General features: G+C 41.6%; 2 protein-coding genes across 2 annotated transcripts; one reads left to right on the top strand and one right to left on the bottom strand.

Moving 5' to 3' along the window:
- The first annotated feature begins 779 nt into the window (after window positions 1-779).
- LOC138789671 (uncharacterized) lies at window positions 780-2,060 on the top strand. The gene is made up of 2 exons (XM_069968429.1): window positions 780-1,160; window positions 1,269-2,060. The coding sequence occupies exons 1-2, from the start codon at window positions 780-782 to the stop codon at window positions 2,058-2,060; spliced, it is 1,173 nt and encodes a 390-aa protein (XP_069824530.1).
- Window positions 2,061-10,360: 8,300 nt separating this feature from the next.
- Window positions 10,361-11,474, bottom strand: LOC138789670 (uncharacterized). The gene is made up of 2 exons (XM_069968428.1): window positions 11,080-11,474; window positions 10,361-10,854 (listed from the first exon to the last, which is right to left on the bottom strand). The coding sequence occupies exons 1-2, from the start codon at window positions 11,467-11,469 to the stop codon at window positions 10,372-10,374; spliced, it is 873 nt and encodes a 290-aa protein (XP_069824529.1). The 5' UTR covers window positions 11,470-11,474; the 3' UTR covers window positions 10,361-10,371.
- Window positions 11,475-15,255: the final 3,781 nt, after the last annotated feature.

Genomic DNA, 15,255 nt, shown 5'->3' with positions numbered 1-15,255 from the left:
AATCTAATTAAATTAATCCAACGTCCATTGGACAATGGAGCCTCTTGAATCACATGAATAGGCTGTCGTGCACGCAATTTATTCACTTTAAACGAACGAAGGAAGAGCACGCTGCTGGAAAACTTTCTAGTGGACCTGTGCCGTGAAAATCCTCGCTTGTACGACCCAATATACGACCAACAACCCCTCTTTTAAAAAGGTAGGTTATATATATATATATATTTTTTTTTAATTCTGTGGCAAGGGCCTTTACTTTGTACGCATAGTCCTACGTTGCAAGAGGCCGTCGTAGCGGATAAAGCAGGGGGCAAATGCACCTTTTCCAAATGTCTCCAGCTACATTTGTGCTATATTAATCCGCACGCTTGCCCCATGGCGCTCGATCGCTGTGATGGGTCGGTGCGCCCGTAGCAGGCGGTCGAATTGGCCCTTTCTTTACGAACGTAACTTTTTCAGCGCCATACAAAGCATTTGTCAGGGAGAGAGTACCCCAAATATACTACCGCACTCCCTGTTTGTTTTGTGGTATGTCCTCTTTAAAGAACTTTTACATTACTTTTTATGTAAATTTTTAAATAATAATATCATATTTCCTTTGTACAAGACCCATGTATTATGCATTAATATTATTTTTTTTTAAAAAAAACCATTGTTTGGGAAATGATATTTAATTTTTATGCTTATTTTATAGACTACACGCTGACAGCATGGATACCGAAGAAAAAAGGAAACTTGCTGCACTGATGATCAAGGTGGCAGTAGGGCTTGATCAGGAAAGTATGGAGAGACCGGAAAAGCGGCAGAGACGTTTCTGGTCAAAGCAGTGGCTGCAGCAGCGAGATACCTTTTCACACATGCCTCTTTTACAGGAAATCAGGGACACACACCCCGAGGACTACAGGAATTATTTGCGCATGTCTGAGGATTCGTTTGTAAAACTGCTTAACATGGTAAAGCCAATGATCGAGAAAAAGGACACGCTTATGCGCAAGGCCATCCCAGCTGAACAACGTCTAGCGGCAACACTGCGTTTTTTGGCAACTGGACGATCACTACAAGACCTCCGATTCACCACTGCCATATCACAATCAATGTTATCGAGGATTATCCCTGAAACTTGCACCGCTATTCTGATGGCTCTAAAGTCTGAGTACTTAAAGGTAATATGTGCTATAATGCAAACAACTGTTATAATATTGAAATGAAATTAAAATAAAAATTTTATTAACATTTAAAACATTTTAACTTTATCGCTGTATCCTACTCAGTTTCCAAAGACTCCGCAAGAATGGAATATTGTTGCTAAAGGATTTGAAGACCAGTGGCAGTTCCCTAATTGTGGTGGATCGATAGACGGAAAACACATCCGCATTTGTCAGCCTGCAAATTCTGGTTCTTTTTATTATAACTACAAAGGTTTTTTTTCAATTATTTTAATGGCGATAGTGGATGCCAACTATGAATTTTTGATGGTGGATGTTGGCAAAAATGGTCGAGTGTCAGACGGGGGTGTTCTGGAACTGACTACATTTTATCACATGCTACGTGAGGGAAAACTTGGATTGCCCAGCAATGATGAAAATAAAGAAAATTTAAATTTTGTCTTTATTGGTGATGAGGCTTTCCCACTTCATCCGCATTTGATGAAACCATTCCCCCAAAAGAGCCTCAATGATCTGCGGCGGGTATACAACTATAGACTCTCAAGAGCCCGCAGAGTTGTTGAGAATGCTTTCGGTATTATGGCCAACCGTTTTAGAGTTTTCCATACGGCCATAAACCTCAAACCAGAAAGTATTGACAAGGTGGTCCTTGCATGCTGTGTTTTGCACAATTATTTACGGAGAAATGACAGTGCTCAATATAGCCCACCCAGTCTGATTGACAATGACAATTCAAGCAGTATAAGCTGTGCTGATTGGCAACAGGACTCTTTAGCGCTGGCTCCTCTGCAACCCTGCTTATCTGGCCGTCCTAGTGACTCTGCAATTGAATGTAGGGAACGTTACCTACATTATTTTAATAATGCTGGCGCGGTGTCTTGGCAGAATGACATATAATTGAAAGACATTTGGGACAATTGCATTGTATTTTTCCTTTTTTTTTTTTACACCATTTGCTGTGTTAAAATGTTTTGTATCTATTTTTATGTTTATATTTTCAATGAACTGTACCACTAGACATGGCCTTAAGCACAGGCGGTGTGGCATAGGGGTTGGGGGGCTTGCTCCCACGTTGGGGGGGGGGAACCATCTCCAGTGCTTCAGCCCAGGCCTGGTGGTACTTTGCGTTTTAAATGGAACCTGTCACCCCCGTGCCGGGGTGACAGGTTCCCGACCCCCCGTTAGAGACCCCTATCCCTATACTTACCTCATCGCGCTGGGTCCCGCTTCTGAAGATGGTCTGGTCCCAGAGGTTCCCTTTAAGTTAATGTGCCAATCTTACTAAATATAATTTATTATGCACTTTTGATTTTGTTTTAGTTGTGGACTGTAATAATAACATTAATAATCCCAAAAATAGGGTTTAGTAATACTTGTTTAGTTTAATATTGTTAAAATTACTTTGTCATTTCGTGACTGTTTAAATTTATGTAAATAAAAAAAAAACTTTAGTTGTGATTTCATCATTTTGTCGAACGTTGGGTGGCCATCTGTCTTTTATTGTCCCACCATCACACAATTTTTAAACTACTACATGGTTTGGAAAAAACTTAAAAAAAGTAGTGGTTACCGTTTAGCTATTTAGCTTTTCTCATTCATCAGTGCCTTAAAAACAAACATAACAGCTGTTGTGGCTGCAATAGGGCCCGCCACATCAAGGGGACCCGTTGCAGGATATTGTAATGGAGCATTCCCCCCTTGACTACAACACTTGCAGCACCTAGCCGAAGATCGCCCCTCCAGGGTGTTTCAAATGCCTACCTTTTACCTGTTTGCACTCCTTGAGAATGATTGTAGGTAAATGCAGGGCTGTGCCAATGTCCCTTGGCACAAACAACCACTGTTTCCCCAGCGGCCCTGGCCCCCTTACAGCGTACACTGCGTCCCTATAACTACCATACAGCGCCCTTGCTTGACGCACTGCCCTACCCACTACCTACCAATAACAACCCCCCCCCCCCCCCATCATGTATACCGTTTCGGCCGCCTGCACACTTTTTACAGAAGTACAACCCCTATCATGCAATATTCACATTCAATTATGGGAGCTCTACTTCTGCCACGGACTTGAAGCTGACAAAGTTTAGGATGGTCGGAAGGCCTGTCCACAGTACATCTACAACTGCCTGCATGCAGCTTTATAATATACCTGACTCCATCCCACAGCATGTCTGTGGTATTACATAGGTCTACGTCACATAATAGGTATTTGAGTTCTGCAACAAATCGGACAATGACAGGGTAAACCTGTGGGAGATGGTGGCACAGTATACTTGCCATTTGGTTACATCTAGGGCTGCCTATGTTAATCAGAGCGGCCAGACGCATACTTAAGTTGGCCAATGCGAGAGTTGTATCGTTCTTTGTCTTTTAATGCCATAAAGTTTCATAAGCACGTTATAGTACCATTTCTCCTGAGGCTTTTTTATTGTCCTTGTTTTCGCCCTTTTTTTTTTTTTTTACACAGAATTGGAGTAAAAAAAAAAAAAAATTACAGTTGTATTCGTTCGTTTACTGCGATTATTCACTCGTTTAATAAAAACTGCGCCATCGCACGCCATTTTGTTACGCCCAAGGGGGAGGAGTAAAGGAAGACATGTGTTTTAGTCATTTCCGTTTTTACGTTCTTATGTTAAAGTCTATGGACGCATAAATTGGGCGTTACTTGCCTACGTAATTACGCACGCATTGTGATAAAAGCGGCTGCGCACTACGTTCGTGCGCACTTATGATCTGGACATGGAAGCAAAGAAACGTGCTTCGCCACTTGGCTGGCGCGAGACGACCATGTTTGTCGATTTGATGGACCGTTTTGATTATGATATGGTCAAAGCACCATATGAACGGCCTAATTATAGGAAAGACCAGATCTTGTTCAAGGTTATACAGAAAATGCATGTGAAATTCGGCATTCTGCGGACAAAGGACCAGCTGCAGAAAAAATGGTCAGATTTGAAAAAAAAAGAAAGCGATAAACTGCAAAAGATCCGTTGTTGCATCAAAAAGAAAAAACGTAAGTCAACTTCTTTTTATCTTGTTCTTCTTGAGTGTTGTGTTATCGTCGTTTTCTATTGCATTTTCCAATTTCTTCTATCATTGTTTTTTAAAATTCGCGAGGGAAACGATCGTAGTAAGCGAACGGTACGTACGTTCGCTATCGAAAACTCCAATTTTTTTTTTATTTTGATTTTTTTCTAGGGAGTGTTGTAGATAGCAGCACATCCTTATTTTTTTTTTTTTATTTTAGGGGGGGGGAGAATATTATCGTTTAGAACGAAGGTATACAACGATTTTTTAAAGGAATAAAAACGTACGGAAACAAAACTACAAATATTATTATTCATTTTCATTTTTTGAAGTTCAACATAATTTTAGATTAATTCATCCTTTGGGTTTTTTGGTTTTGGATTTTTGTTTTACTTCTCATCTAACTTGTTATTGTTGTTTTAATTTCCTTCAGGTAAGGAATCGTCAAGGCATCACGCTGGGAAAAAAAATGTTGGTAAGCCTGCAATTGTACTGTACCTATTTGCCGGTCATGCTCCATTCACTAAAAATGTTTTTAGACACCATAAGGCTATGTTGACACTACGTATTTTGGACTGTACATGAGGACAAAATACAGCTTCAAATATACCGAGTGTGAACCCAGCCTTTATTGTGGGTGATGTATTCTACAATTTGCTATTTTTTTAAATTCGGTTTTTCTTCAACAGAACAACAAAGTGAAAGGAAAAAAACCAAAACACAACCTTCAGACACAGACACCCATGCCAGCGGTACTTCAGCCATGCCACTTGAAAAAGGTAAGTATTTTCCAATCACACCATTACATGATAACACACATTAAAACGTTGCCAGCTGCTTGTGTCAGCAGCAGCAACATTGCAGCTCATGTCAAATAGCTGACTTCACTTGTACTGTCTGTACAGTTATCTCCTATTTACGCTGTGAAAATTAGTTCCGCAATTGAAACGTACTCATTACAGGTTAAATCACAAAGAACCATCTTTTTCAATCTTGTTACTTTTAAAACTTAATATGTCTATTTTTTTTTAACTATAGGCAAAGAATCATCAAGGCATCATGCAAAAAATTGTAGTTGGGGTGCGCATTAATTTGTTTCCTTTTAGCTCACATGGTCCATTTGCTATATATGTTTTAATAAAGTACAATTGAACAAAGATCGTTCAATGTTTTTTTTTTATTTCTTTTTTCTCGACAGAACAACTTGGTGACACACAAACACCACAAAAAGAAGTTACAGCACATGCCAGCAGTGCTTATGCCATGTCCCCTGGTAAAGGTAAGTTTGTTACAATCACACCATCAACATCATGACACACATTTCAAGGTAGCCTACAGTTTTTGGTGACCAGCAGCTCATGTAGTATTGCTGTGTGCCCTAGTACTGTCTATCTGTTTTGTGAAAAAGTTTTTCACAGTACTTCAATCACATTACAAAGTTATATCACTCAGTGAGATGCTTCAATAACCTATCAACCAATCCTTCCTTTTATTTTTTGACCACTACACCCACCATAAAGTGTACAAAGGGCCCTATTCCACAGTTACGATAATCGCACGGATCCCCATTTTGCCACCTTTGACCAAGTATTGTTTGGTGAAATAGAGAGAAAGATCAGCCGGCCGTGTCATTGGCTAATCCTTCATTTACGTCTCCACCTAAATTCCTTGTTCCCCCACTGCGCTTCGCTACGTTTGAATAGCGTTGCGCTGTGGGTGACCGACGATTGGAGAATACAGTACCTGAATACATTTCCTTCTCGTCCTGGCTGTCTTCAACCATGGCCCTACTCAGGTCGTGGAATAGGACCCAAACTCACACTAACCGAATGACTGTCGTCAACTTTAACAAGCTCTTTTCTCAACTAACCTCCCCCTCTCCTGCCTTGTCAAGCGGCAGAGCTTGCTTATCTACCATTGGCTGAACAACTGCAAGTTCTGATATATTCTGCACGGTTTTTAATCATTGGCTCATAATTCTGTTTATTCTTAGACACCAAAGCTATGTCCTTTGACATAGGTAATTATGTGGGTGAACAATTAATGCTGCAGGATGTTCTAGAGGCAACTTGTTCAGGAGTACGGCAAGGTAGGTTAAAAATACTGACAACTCATACAAATGTCAAATGTACATTGGTTATGCGAAATTGACATATAGGGCAAATTCCCTTTGTTTGCTATATCCACGTAACATCATATTTTGGTACAGCATCCTTTGCTCAATTTTAATTAAATATTTGAAAATATAGAGAACAATTTTATTTTTAATTTTAACTTTAGATGAAGTGACAGTCGCTGGAGCAGAATCTACAGTTGCATGTGATGACCTATTGAACAGTAAGAATTTTTTATTTTTATTTTGCATTACATATGTCAAGTATACAGCAAGTAACAAATTTATCTTTTCTTTTCAGTCATAGAGATAGATGACAAAGACGACATATTTAAAAGCAGCAGCAGTTCCTCCATAGTTGGTAAATTTGATTCTAATTTTTTTTTTTTTTTTTCATTCGCAGTAATAATTCCCAAATGTAAGACGCTCCAGGCCTGCTCCGGCTGTTCAATTCTCCGTGGGTCACCCACCCTCTTCTTTCAGAGCGTTCCGTCAGCAGACATGACACTCGGGAGAAGGTGATTGCCGGAGCAGCCCAGTAGCGTGGATAGGTCAAGTAGATTGTACAAAGAACCAAGTATGTATATATTGATTTTATTTTTCCCTTCAATTTTTAGAAGTCACGAGTGAACAGCTGAAACCGGCAGACTCCAGCAACACGAGTGAATTACAAGAAATTTTGAAATCCTGTAGCCTGCAGTTGTTTGTAATGGCACGCTGTATTCGCAATCTCCAAGCACTGATTAGCCAAGTGGGAACACTGGGGAGTGGTCAGATGACAAGTGACAAGTGATAGTCCACTCATAAAAGTTATGTTATGTTAACATAAAAATATTTTTGTACCTGTTGTACAGATTGTTAAATTTCATTATGACGTTTAAACTGCATTCCCACTTTCCGTGTTCCTCTAGGAACACGGACGAGGAATGCCTGTCATGGAGTCTCCCCCCACCGTACAGCATATCACAACAGTTCTTCACTGCTCTCTGAATCGTATCACATGCTGTCCGGCAGGGGGAGACTCCCTAACAGGCATTCCTCGTCCGTGTTCCGTAAGGAACGTGGGAGGTTTACATGACTTTATTATTGTACATGTTGTACAACTTTTCCATAGATTATGGGAGCATTTAAGAATGTTGAAAGTGATTGTACCATCAGGCCTGGGCTGAAACACTGCTGTTGGTCTGACACAACCCTAGTGGGAGGAAGGCCCCACCCAGCTTGATTGTTTGTAATGGAGCCATTGTAATAGAGCGTGGATGCTTCCAAGTACAGTGCTTCTGGGCAGGCCTGTTAGTCAAATCCCTTGAGATTTTTTACTTATTTTTATGTATACAATTTATACCTCATTTGAAAACAACCAATTGCCACATTACATGTGAAAAATGTGTGAGTAATGACACAGTTCATGACTATTGTAAGAGGACCGGTCAACCCCCGTGCCGGGGTGACAGGCTCCTGACCGCCAATTAGAACCCCCTATACTGACCTAATCCCGCCAGTTCCCGCTTCCTGAGTTGGCCTGGTCCCGGAGATATCAGCGCCCGAAGTACGGTGCGCGCTGAGAGATGAGTCCGATGCCCATAGAGAATGACGGAGCATCGGACTCCCCATTCATTCTCTATCGGCGTCTGACTCTGCTATCAGTCCTTGCGCCGGACTTCGGGCACTGATATCTCCGGGACCCGGCCGACTCAGGAAGCGAGACCCGGTGGGATTAGGTAAGTATAGTGGGGTCTAACAGGGGGTCTGGAGCCTGTGACCCCGGCACGGGGGTGACAGGTGTCCTTTAATGTACCAATTGGTACATTTGATGTTAAACATATGTCAGAAATAACACAGTGCCTGACTTGATGTCATCTATGATGTTACATGCTTTTGTAACTTCCAGACCAAAGTTTAAAAAAATTTTTTTAAAGCATTTTGTGTCTGTAATTTTTTAAAAGTGTTCAACACTCAATGTTTGTTTAGGTATTAATAATTTTCTTGTAGAAAAATGTATGACCACAGTGTGTTTATATAAACCATACATTACCTGTCCACGGGTAACAGCTACGTACAGGATTGACTGTCAGGGTGGTATTACACGGAACGATAATCAGCCGAATTGGCCTGATTCGTCCGATTAGCGCTCCGTGGGATAAATGCAACGATCAGCCGATGACAACGATCATCGGCTGATCATTGATCTACTTTAGAACCTATTTTCGTCGGGCGCCGAATGCGCACCGCTGCGTGTAATAGCGGTGCGTGGCCGGCGACTAACGATATACATTACCCATCCACGTTCCAGGGCTGCTCCTGGCGTCCGCTTCTCCCTGCGGCGGTCCCGGCCTGTGATTAAAAGAGCGGTCTACCAGCTCGCGGGACACCCGGGAGAAGCGGACGCAGTAGCATCCCTGGAACGTGAATGGGTAATGTATGCCAGTTTAGCAAGGGCTGCAAGAACATTGGCTCTTGTCAAACGATTATCGGGCCGTGTAATAGGTCCAGTAAACGAGCAACAATCTAGCAGATCGCTTCTCGTTTACAGGTATTATCGGGCCCTGCTCGGCACGTGTAATAACACCCTCAGACTGTTGATTTAAAAAATGTATGGAACAGCCGCGTTCAACTGTTATGCGCTGTAACCAGCAAGAAAGAGCCAAAAAGAAGGGTGTAACAGTAATGTATGCTTGAAGGGCTCAAAGGACAACGCTGCAAGTCTGATAGGTTCTGGGTATTAACTTTCAGAACATATTGTACATATTCTGCAGGGGTCCCCGCGTACTGCTCTCCCGCCACACCAATCTGTGTTTTTTCCTTGCGCAGCCATTAATTGGCTGGGTGGAAGACTGCAGTAAGCAGGGCCCCAGGCAGCGAGGACAGCTAATGTATACAGTATAGTATATATATATATATACCCAGCTATGTCTATCACACACATAACAGATCAATCTGAGCCTATTTATATAAATATATATATGTAAAATATAAAAATATATCACAAACTATTTTGAATATTAACTAAGTATATATTGTTTGTGAATATATCATAGCGATATAAATATGCAAACACATTATGAACTCAGACATATTAATTTGTATATATATATTTATATGCATACGTGTGAGTGTATTCTGTGTGTGTATATATACAGTGGTGTCTTGGTTTATGAGCATAATTGGTTCCTGGACCGTGCTTGTAACCCAAATCCACTCTTAACCCAATCAAATTTTGCCATAAGAAATGATGGAAATGCAGACAATGGGTTCTAAACCTCCAAATAATGATTTATTATTGTGAATAACATGTTACACTAATGAAACATTCAGATCCAGCAGAATATGTGATATTATAAGTTACTGTACAGTAATGGAGAGGATGGGAAACATAAGGGCGGACAGAGACAGCAGGGAACATGAAGGAATGAGCAGGACAGATGTGGGATCATACATGCAGCACTCTGTCCAGGGAGAGAGGGGATACAGCTATGGAGAGATTACCTCCACCGTCCTGTCCTCTGATGTAAGCCCAAGCCTGAAGTCAATTTGCTATTATTTTGAAGGTTGGGTGAGACTTCGTGGGTCACAGTACAGGGCTGTCGATCACATAATGCCGACCATGCCCCTACCCCACTCGCGCACCCACCCACCACAGGGAGCTCTTAAACCAAATCAATGCTCTCAAACCAAGTCTTAATGTCGAAAAACTGAGCTCTTAAATCAAAATGTTGTTAAACCAATTAAACTCTGAAACCAAGGTAACAATGTATATATATTTTAAAAAATATATATGAAAAATCCAATGTATACATGAACACCTGTTAAATTTCCGTTAAATAAAAGGAACCAAAGCAAAGGTGACATTTTAAAACTCAGTAAGTTTTATTTTGTATGAAAATTTAATTAATATGTTATAAATATTTTTAGCAAAGTGTCATAATATTTTAAGTACAGTTATAGATAAATATACATTCTTTAGAATTATTCGAACTGTAGACAACAAGGTGGAATCAAAAAGGTTAAAACAATTCAAAAATGAACATTAAATAAAGTTATTATTCGGAAAGGTACAACAAAATTAAATCAAAATAAATTGGTGTACGTAATGTCATTTACATTTGATTGTGTGGAGGGCTGATAGTAGCGATTCTGGTTAGGCGTTGAATGATAATCACCAGGGGGGTATCTAAATTCTGTGTTGGGTGGGTTGTACTGATGTTGGCGACGACTGCATAGTATTGTGTCGTCATCCAGTTCACCCTGGACACCCTTTATCAGTAGATCAGTCAACATTTTTTCAAAAAACAGTTGTTGTCCAGGGTTCATCCGTCTCATTTTGGCTGCCACGTTGATGCCCACAGCATCAAATTCATCAGTCTTTTTATCCAATAGGGAATTGGCAGTGGCTATTAGTTTAGTTGCCGTATTTTTGGCAATTTGCTGTGGGTTTTTTCTTTTTCTTTGGGTGTTTGTAATAGGGTGTTCGACACGATTTTCTACAGAGACCTGTGCTGTTTCTTCATGTGATGTTTGAGCTTCATTCTCTTCCAAATTGTCTGTATGAGGCTAGAAAGTAGAAATAAAATAGTGTCAGAAGGTCTTATCTTAATTCATAATGTACATAATAAAAACACTGGTGGCGGCCTCATCTCCCCCACAGTTTGAATAAACCCTCGTCCCTCTATGACACTATTACATTGTAATTATTCCCTTGTAATGACAGTATGACTGATAATCAGGCATAAAATTTTTGGGCAAATTCTATATCGACAATTCACTTAAAACACTTACCGAACTCTCTGTGTTGGAGTCATTTTGGCTTTGCTCTGCCAGGAGGTCTCCGTAGTCTTCTCCAGCGTTGCTATTGGATGTCCTGGGTGTTTCCTGGTCCCTGGTGAAAGAAAGCAGATCAAAATACCATAAGCGTGGTACATAAATTTCATCGGCCCCTGCTCCAGACCTCTTTGAAGATTCGATTTTATTGAGCTCTTTTTTGTACACGGTTCTAATATTCTGTATTTTAGACTTTACAAATTTCTGGTCGGCACTTGGATATGTCTTGCGGCATAGTTCAATTAAAGCCTCAATGGCTGCCGATTTCTTAAATTTGTTAGAATAGTCAGCACTTTTGATTTTCCAAAGACAGGGGTAAGATCTGTACAATTCAATGAATTGACGCATAAACTCATCTCCACAGCGGTCCATTTGATGCTTTGCAAAGTAAGAAATATTGGTTAATACAAACGTTTTTCATAAATTTTACAAGGTTTAGGCATAGTTAAAAAAATAAAATATTATATATATATATATATATATATATATATTATATATATATATATATATATATATCTGTATATATCTCTATCATAAACTTGAAATATTTTGTGAAAAAAAAAAAATATATAAACCGGAAGTGTAGGCCGCCTTTAAAGGTGCGCCACGTGCTAGCGAGTGTTGTGCGAGTTAATACAGCAGCATTGCGTACGTAATTTGAATGCGTTTCATAAGGCATGGATTGAAAAAATTGCGGAGTACACTTCCGGTTGGCTGCCATGCGGTACAAATGGGCTTTTCATGCGTACGCATTGCCCTTACCGACTACTATTATCCGGCAATGCGCTCGCTAGCACGTGGCGATGGATGCGGCGGCATAACTGGCATATAACATAATAAAATGGTTCTAATTTTTTAAATGTAGACGTTTAAAAAGTAAGGCAAAAAAAATGACTACAAAAAGGATAAGCGCGTAGATTCAACCTACCGTGAATATGGAGTTGCTGTTCCGTAAAAATTTGCGTTGGCAACAAGGATTTTCAGTGCAAAGGTCCAGTAGATCTGTTCGTTGAAGCGTGCACTTTCTTCTTTCTTCGTTCGTCCTAAGTGAATAGATACTGCCTGTGCGACTCACTATTTATGTGATTCAAGAGGCTACATTGTCCAATGACTGCTGGATTTACTTAATTAGATTATCCGAAAGCCAATCTAGTTTGTCGAGGCTGTGTAGTGGGCGTAGGTGTGAAAAATTTTCCAAGAGCAATACAGCGTACCAAACAAATGTACCGGCATGTGTCTGCGAGCGTTGGGCGATTTTATGAAAGTAGGAAAAGTTAAAGCATATGAAGGTTATAGGGCGAAAGCTTTTATTATTTCCCTCGCTTGGCTGGCGAAATTACGTTGCGTGGAAAGGGCCTTTGGACGACCGGAAGTGTAGGCCGCCGAAGCCAGCGCCACGTGGCAGCAACCAAGGCAGCGGCATGTGTCTGCGAGCGTTGGGCGATTTTATGAAAGTAGGAAAAGTTAAAGCATACGAAGGTTATAGGGCGAAAGCTTTTATTATTTCCCTCGCTTGGCTGGCGAAATTACGTTACGTGGAAAGGGCCTTTGGACGACCGGAAGTGTAGGCCGCCGAAGCCAGCGCCACGTGGCAGCAACCAAGGCAGCGGCATGTGTCTGCGAGCGTTGGGCGATTTTATGAAAGTAGGAAAAGTTAAAGCATATGAAGGTTATAGGGCGAAAGCTTTTATTATTTCCCTCGCTTGGCTGGCGAAATTACGTTGCGTGGAAAGGGCCTTTGGACGACCGGAAGTGTAGGCCGCCGAAGCCAGCGCCACGTGGCAGCAACCAAGGCAGCGGCATGTGTCTGCGAGCGTTGGGCGATTTTATGAAAGTAGGAAAAGTTAAAGCATATGAAGGTTATAGGGCGAAAGCTTTTATTATTTCCCTCGCTTGGCTGGCGAAATTACGTTGCGTGGAAAGGGCCTTTGGACGACCGGAAGTGTAGGCCGCCGAAGCCAGCGCCACGTGGCAGCAACCAAGGCAGCGGCATGTGTCTGCGAGCGTTGGGCGATTTTATGAAAGTATGAAAAGTTAAAGCATACGAAGGTTATAGGGCGAAAGCTTTTATTATTTCCCTCGCTTGGCTGGCAAAATTACGTTGCGTGGAAAGGGCCTTTGGACGACCGGAAGTGTAGGCCGCCGAAGCCAGCGCCACGTGGCAGCAACCAAGGCAGCGGCATGTGTCTGCGAGCGTTGGGCGATTTTATGAAAGTAGGAAAAGTTAAAGCATATGAAGGTTATAGGGCGAAAGCTTTTATTATTTCCCTCGCTTGGCTGGCGAAATTACGTTGCGTGGAAAGGGCCTTTGGACGACCGGAAGTGTAGGCCGCCGAAGCCAGCGCCACGTGGCAGCAACCAAGGCAGCGGCATGTGTCTGCGAGCGTTGGGCGATTTTATGAAAGTATGAAAAGTTAAAGCATACGAAGGTTATAGGGCGAAAGCTTTTATTATTTCCCTCGCTTGGCTGGCGAAATTACGTTGCGTGGAAAGGGCCTTTGGACGACCGGAAGTGTAGGCCGCCGAAGCCAGCGCCACGTGGCAGCAACCAAGGCAGCGGCATGTGTCTGCGAGCGTTGGGCGATTTTATGAAAGTAGGAAAAGTTAAAGCATATGAAGGTTATAGGGCGAAAGCTTTTATTATTTCCCTCGCTTGGCTGGCGAAATTACGTTGCGTGGAAAGGGCCTTTGGACGACCGGAAGTGTAGGCCGCCGAAGCCAGCGCCACGTGGCAGCAACCAAGGCAGCGGCATGTGTCTGCGAGCGTTGGGCGATTTTATGAAAGTAGGAAAAGTTAAAGCATACGAAGGTTATAGGGCGAAAGCTTTTATTATTTCCCTCGCTTGGCTGGCGAAATTACGTTGCGTGGAAAGGGCCTTTGGACGACCGGAAGTGTAGGCCGCCGAAGCCAGCGCCACGTGGCAGCAACCAAGGCAGCGGCATGTGTCTGCGAGCGTTGGGCGATTTTATGAGAGGAGGAAAAGTTAAAGCATATGAAGGTTATAGGGCGAATGTTTTTAGTATTTTGCTCGCTTGGCTGCCATTACTATTACTACTATTTTAATGGGCCAGGCACCTATCAGTCAGGCAAGAAATTTGCATACTGAATACACCCATATGGGCAGAAAAAAAAAAAAACCCGACAAGAACGATAATCTGATGCTTTTCGTTCAGTTGAATAACTGAGAAGCGAACGATCAACGAGCTAGAAACGACCGAAAAAACGACTTGATTTAACGACCATCGCTTCATTGAAATGGGAAAACGATTAAAAAAAACTCGCTAAGCGGTCGCTTGAGATCGTTGATCGTTAACGATAATCTGAACGATAATCGTCCCGTGGAATAGGGCCCTAACACCTGGAACTAGCCCTACCCTTATCCAAGGGTGAAGCTATGCCACATAATCCTCTCTATCTAGTACAACTTATTCATTTCCATATTGCACTTAGCTGTGATGAATTAATAAAGTCATGAGAAAGAGCTTGCGAAATATTATTCATTCAACGAAGCTATCCAAATGGGAAGTTTCAAAGCAACATTATTTCACATAGTGGGTGGAAAAGGCCATGACAATGATTAGCAAGGGTTAATGAGGTCCTGCCTCTGTAAAAACAGTTCCATCACCCATGTGACAGAGATGATTATGTTCACATCAGTAATCACTGGTGTGTTTTTAGGTCTATGATGTATAAACAGGACGTTCTCCTTAGATACATAAAGGGCGGTGATCGAATATTGTGCCCTGTGGCAGACATGGCCTAATAAATCAATGGAGCAGTTCTGCTTTAAGCAACTATTAAACGGAATGGGAACACTGCTGCCTCTATTAACAAAGGACAAAGGAAAATGGAACATATAAAATGATGTTTTCGTAACAACTACAGTAAGCCATTTATGACTATGAGATTAACTAGTAATAAACGTTGGAACGTGTGATGGGGTTGGCACTGAGTTTCCACGACTGTCCAACAAGTGACAGCAGGGCACTATGCTAAAAAGAAACGCTGGCTCAAGCTTTTCACTGTTCAGCAGAAGTGAAAGAGCTTTGTTCATATATTCATTAACAATGTGTTTTCAAAACCATATACAATTATTATTTGGGTGCTTTTACAGGTACAGGGGTATTATAAGG

Source organism: Dendropsophus ebraccatus, chromosome 4 (genome assembly GCF_027789765.1).
Source record: "Dendropsophus ebraccatus isolate aDenEbr1 chromosome 4, aDenEbr1.pat, whole genome shotgun sequence".
Classification (NCBI taxonomy): domain Eukaryota; kingdom Metazoa; phylum Chordata; class Amphibia; order Anura; family Hylidae; genus Dendropsophus; species Dendropsophus ebraccatus.
This window is presented reverse-complemented; position numbering and strand designations above follow the sequence as displayed.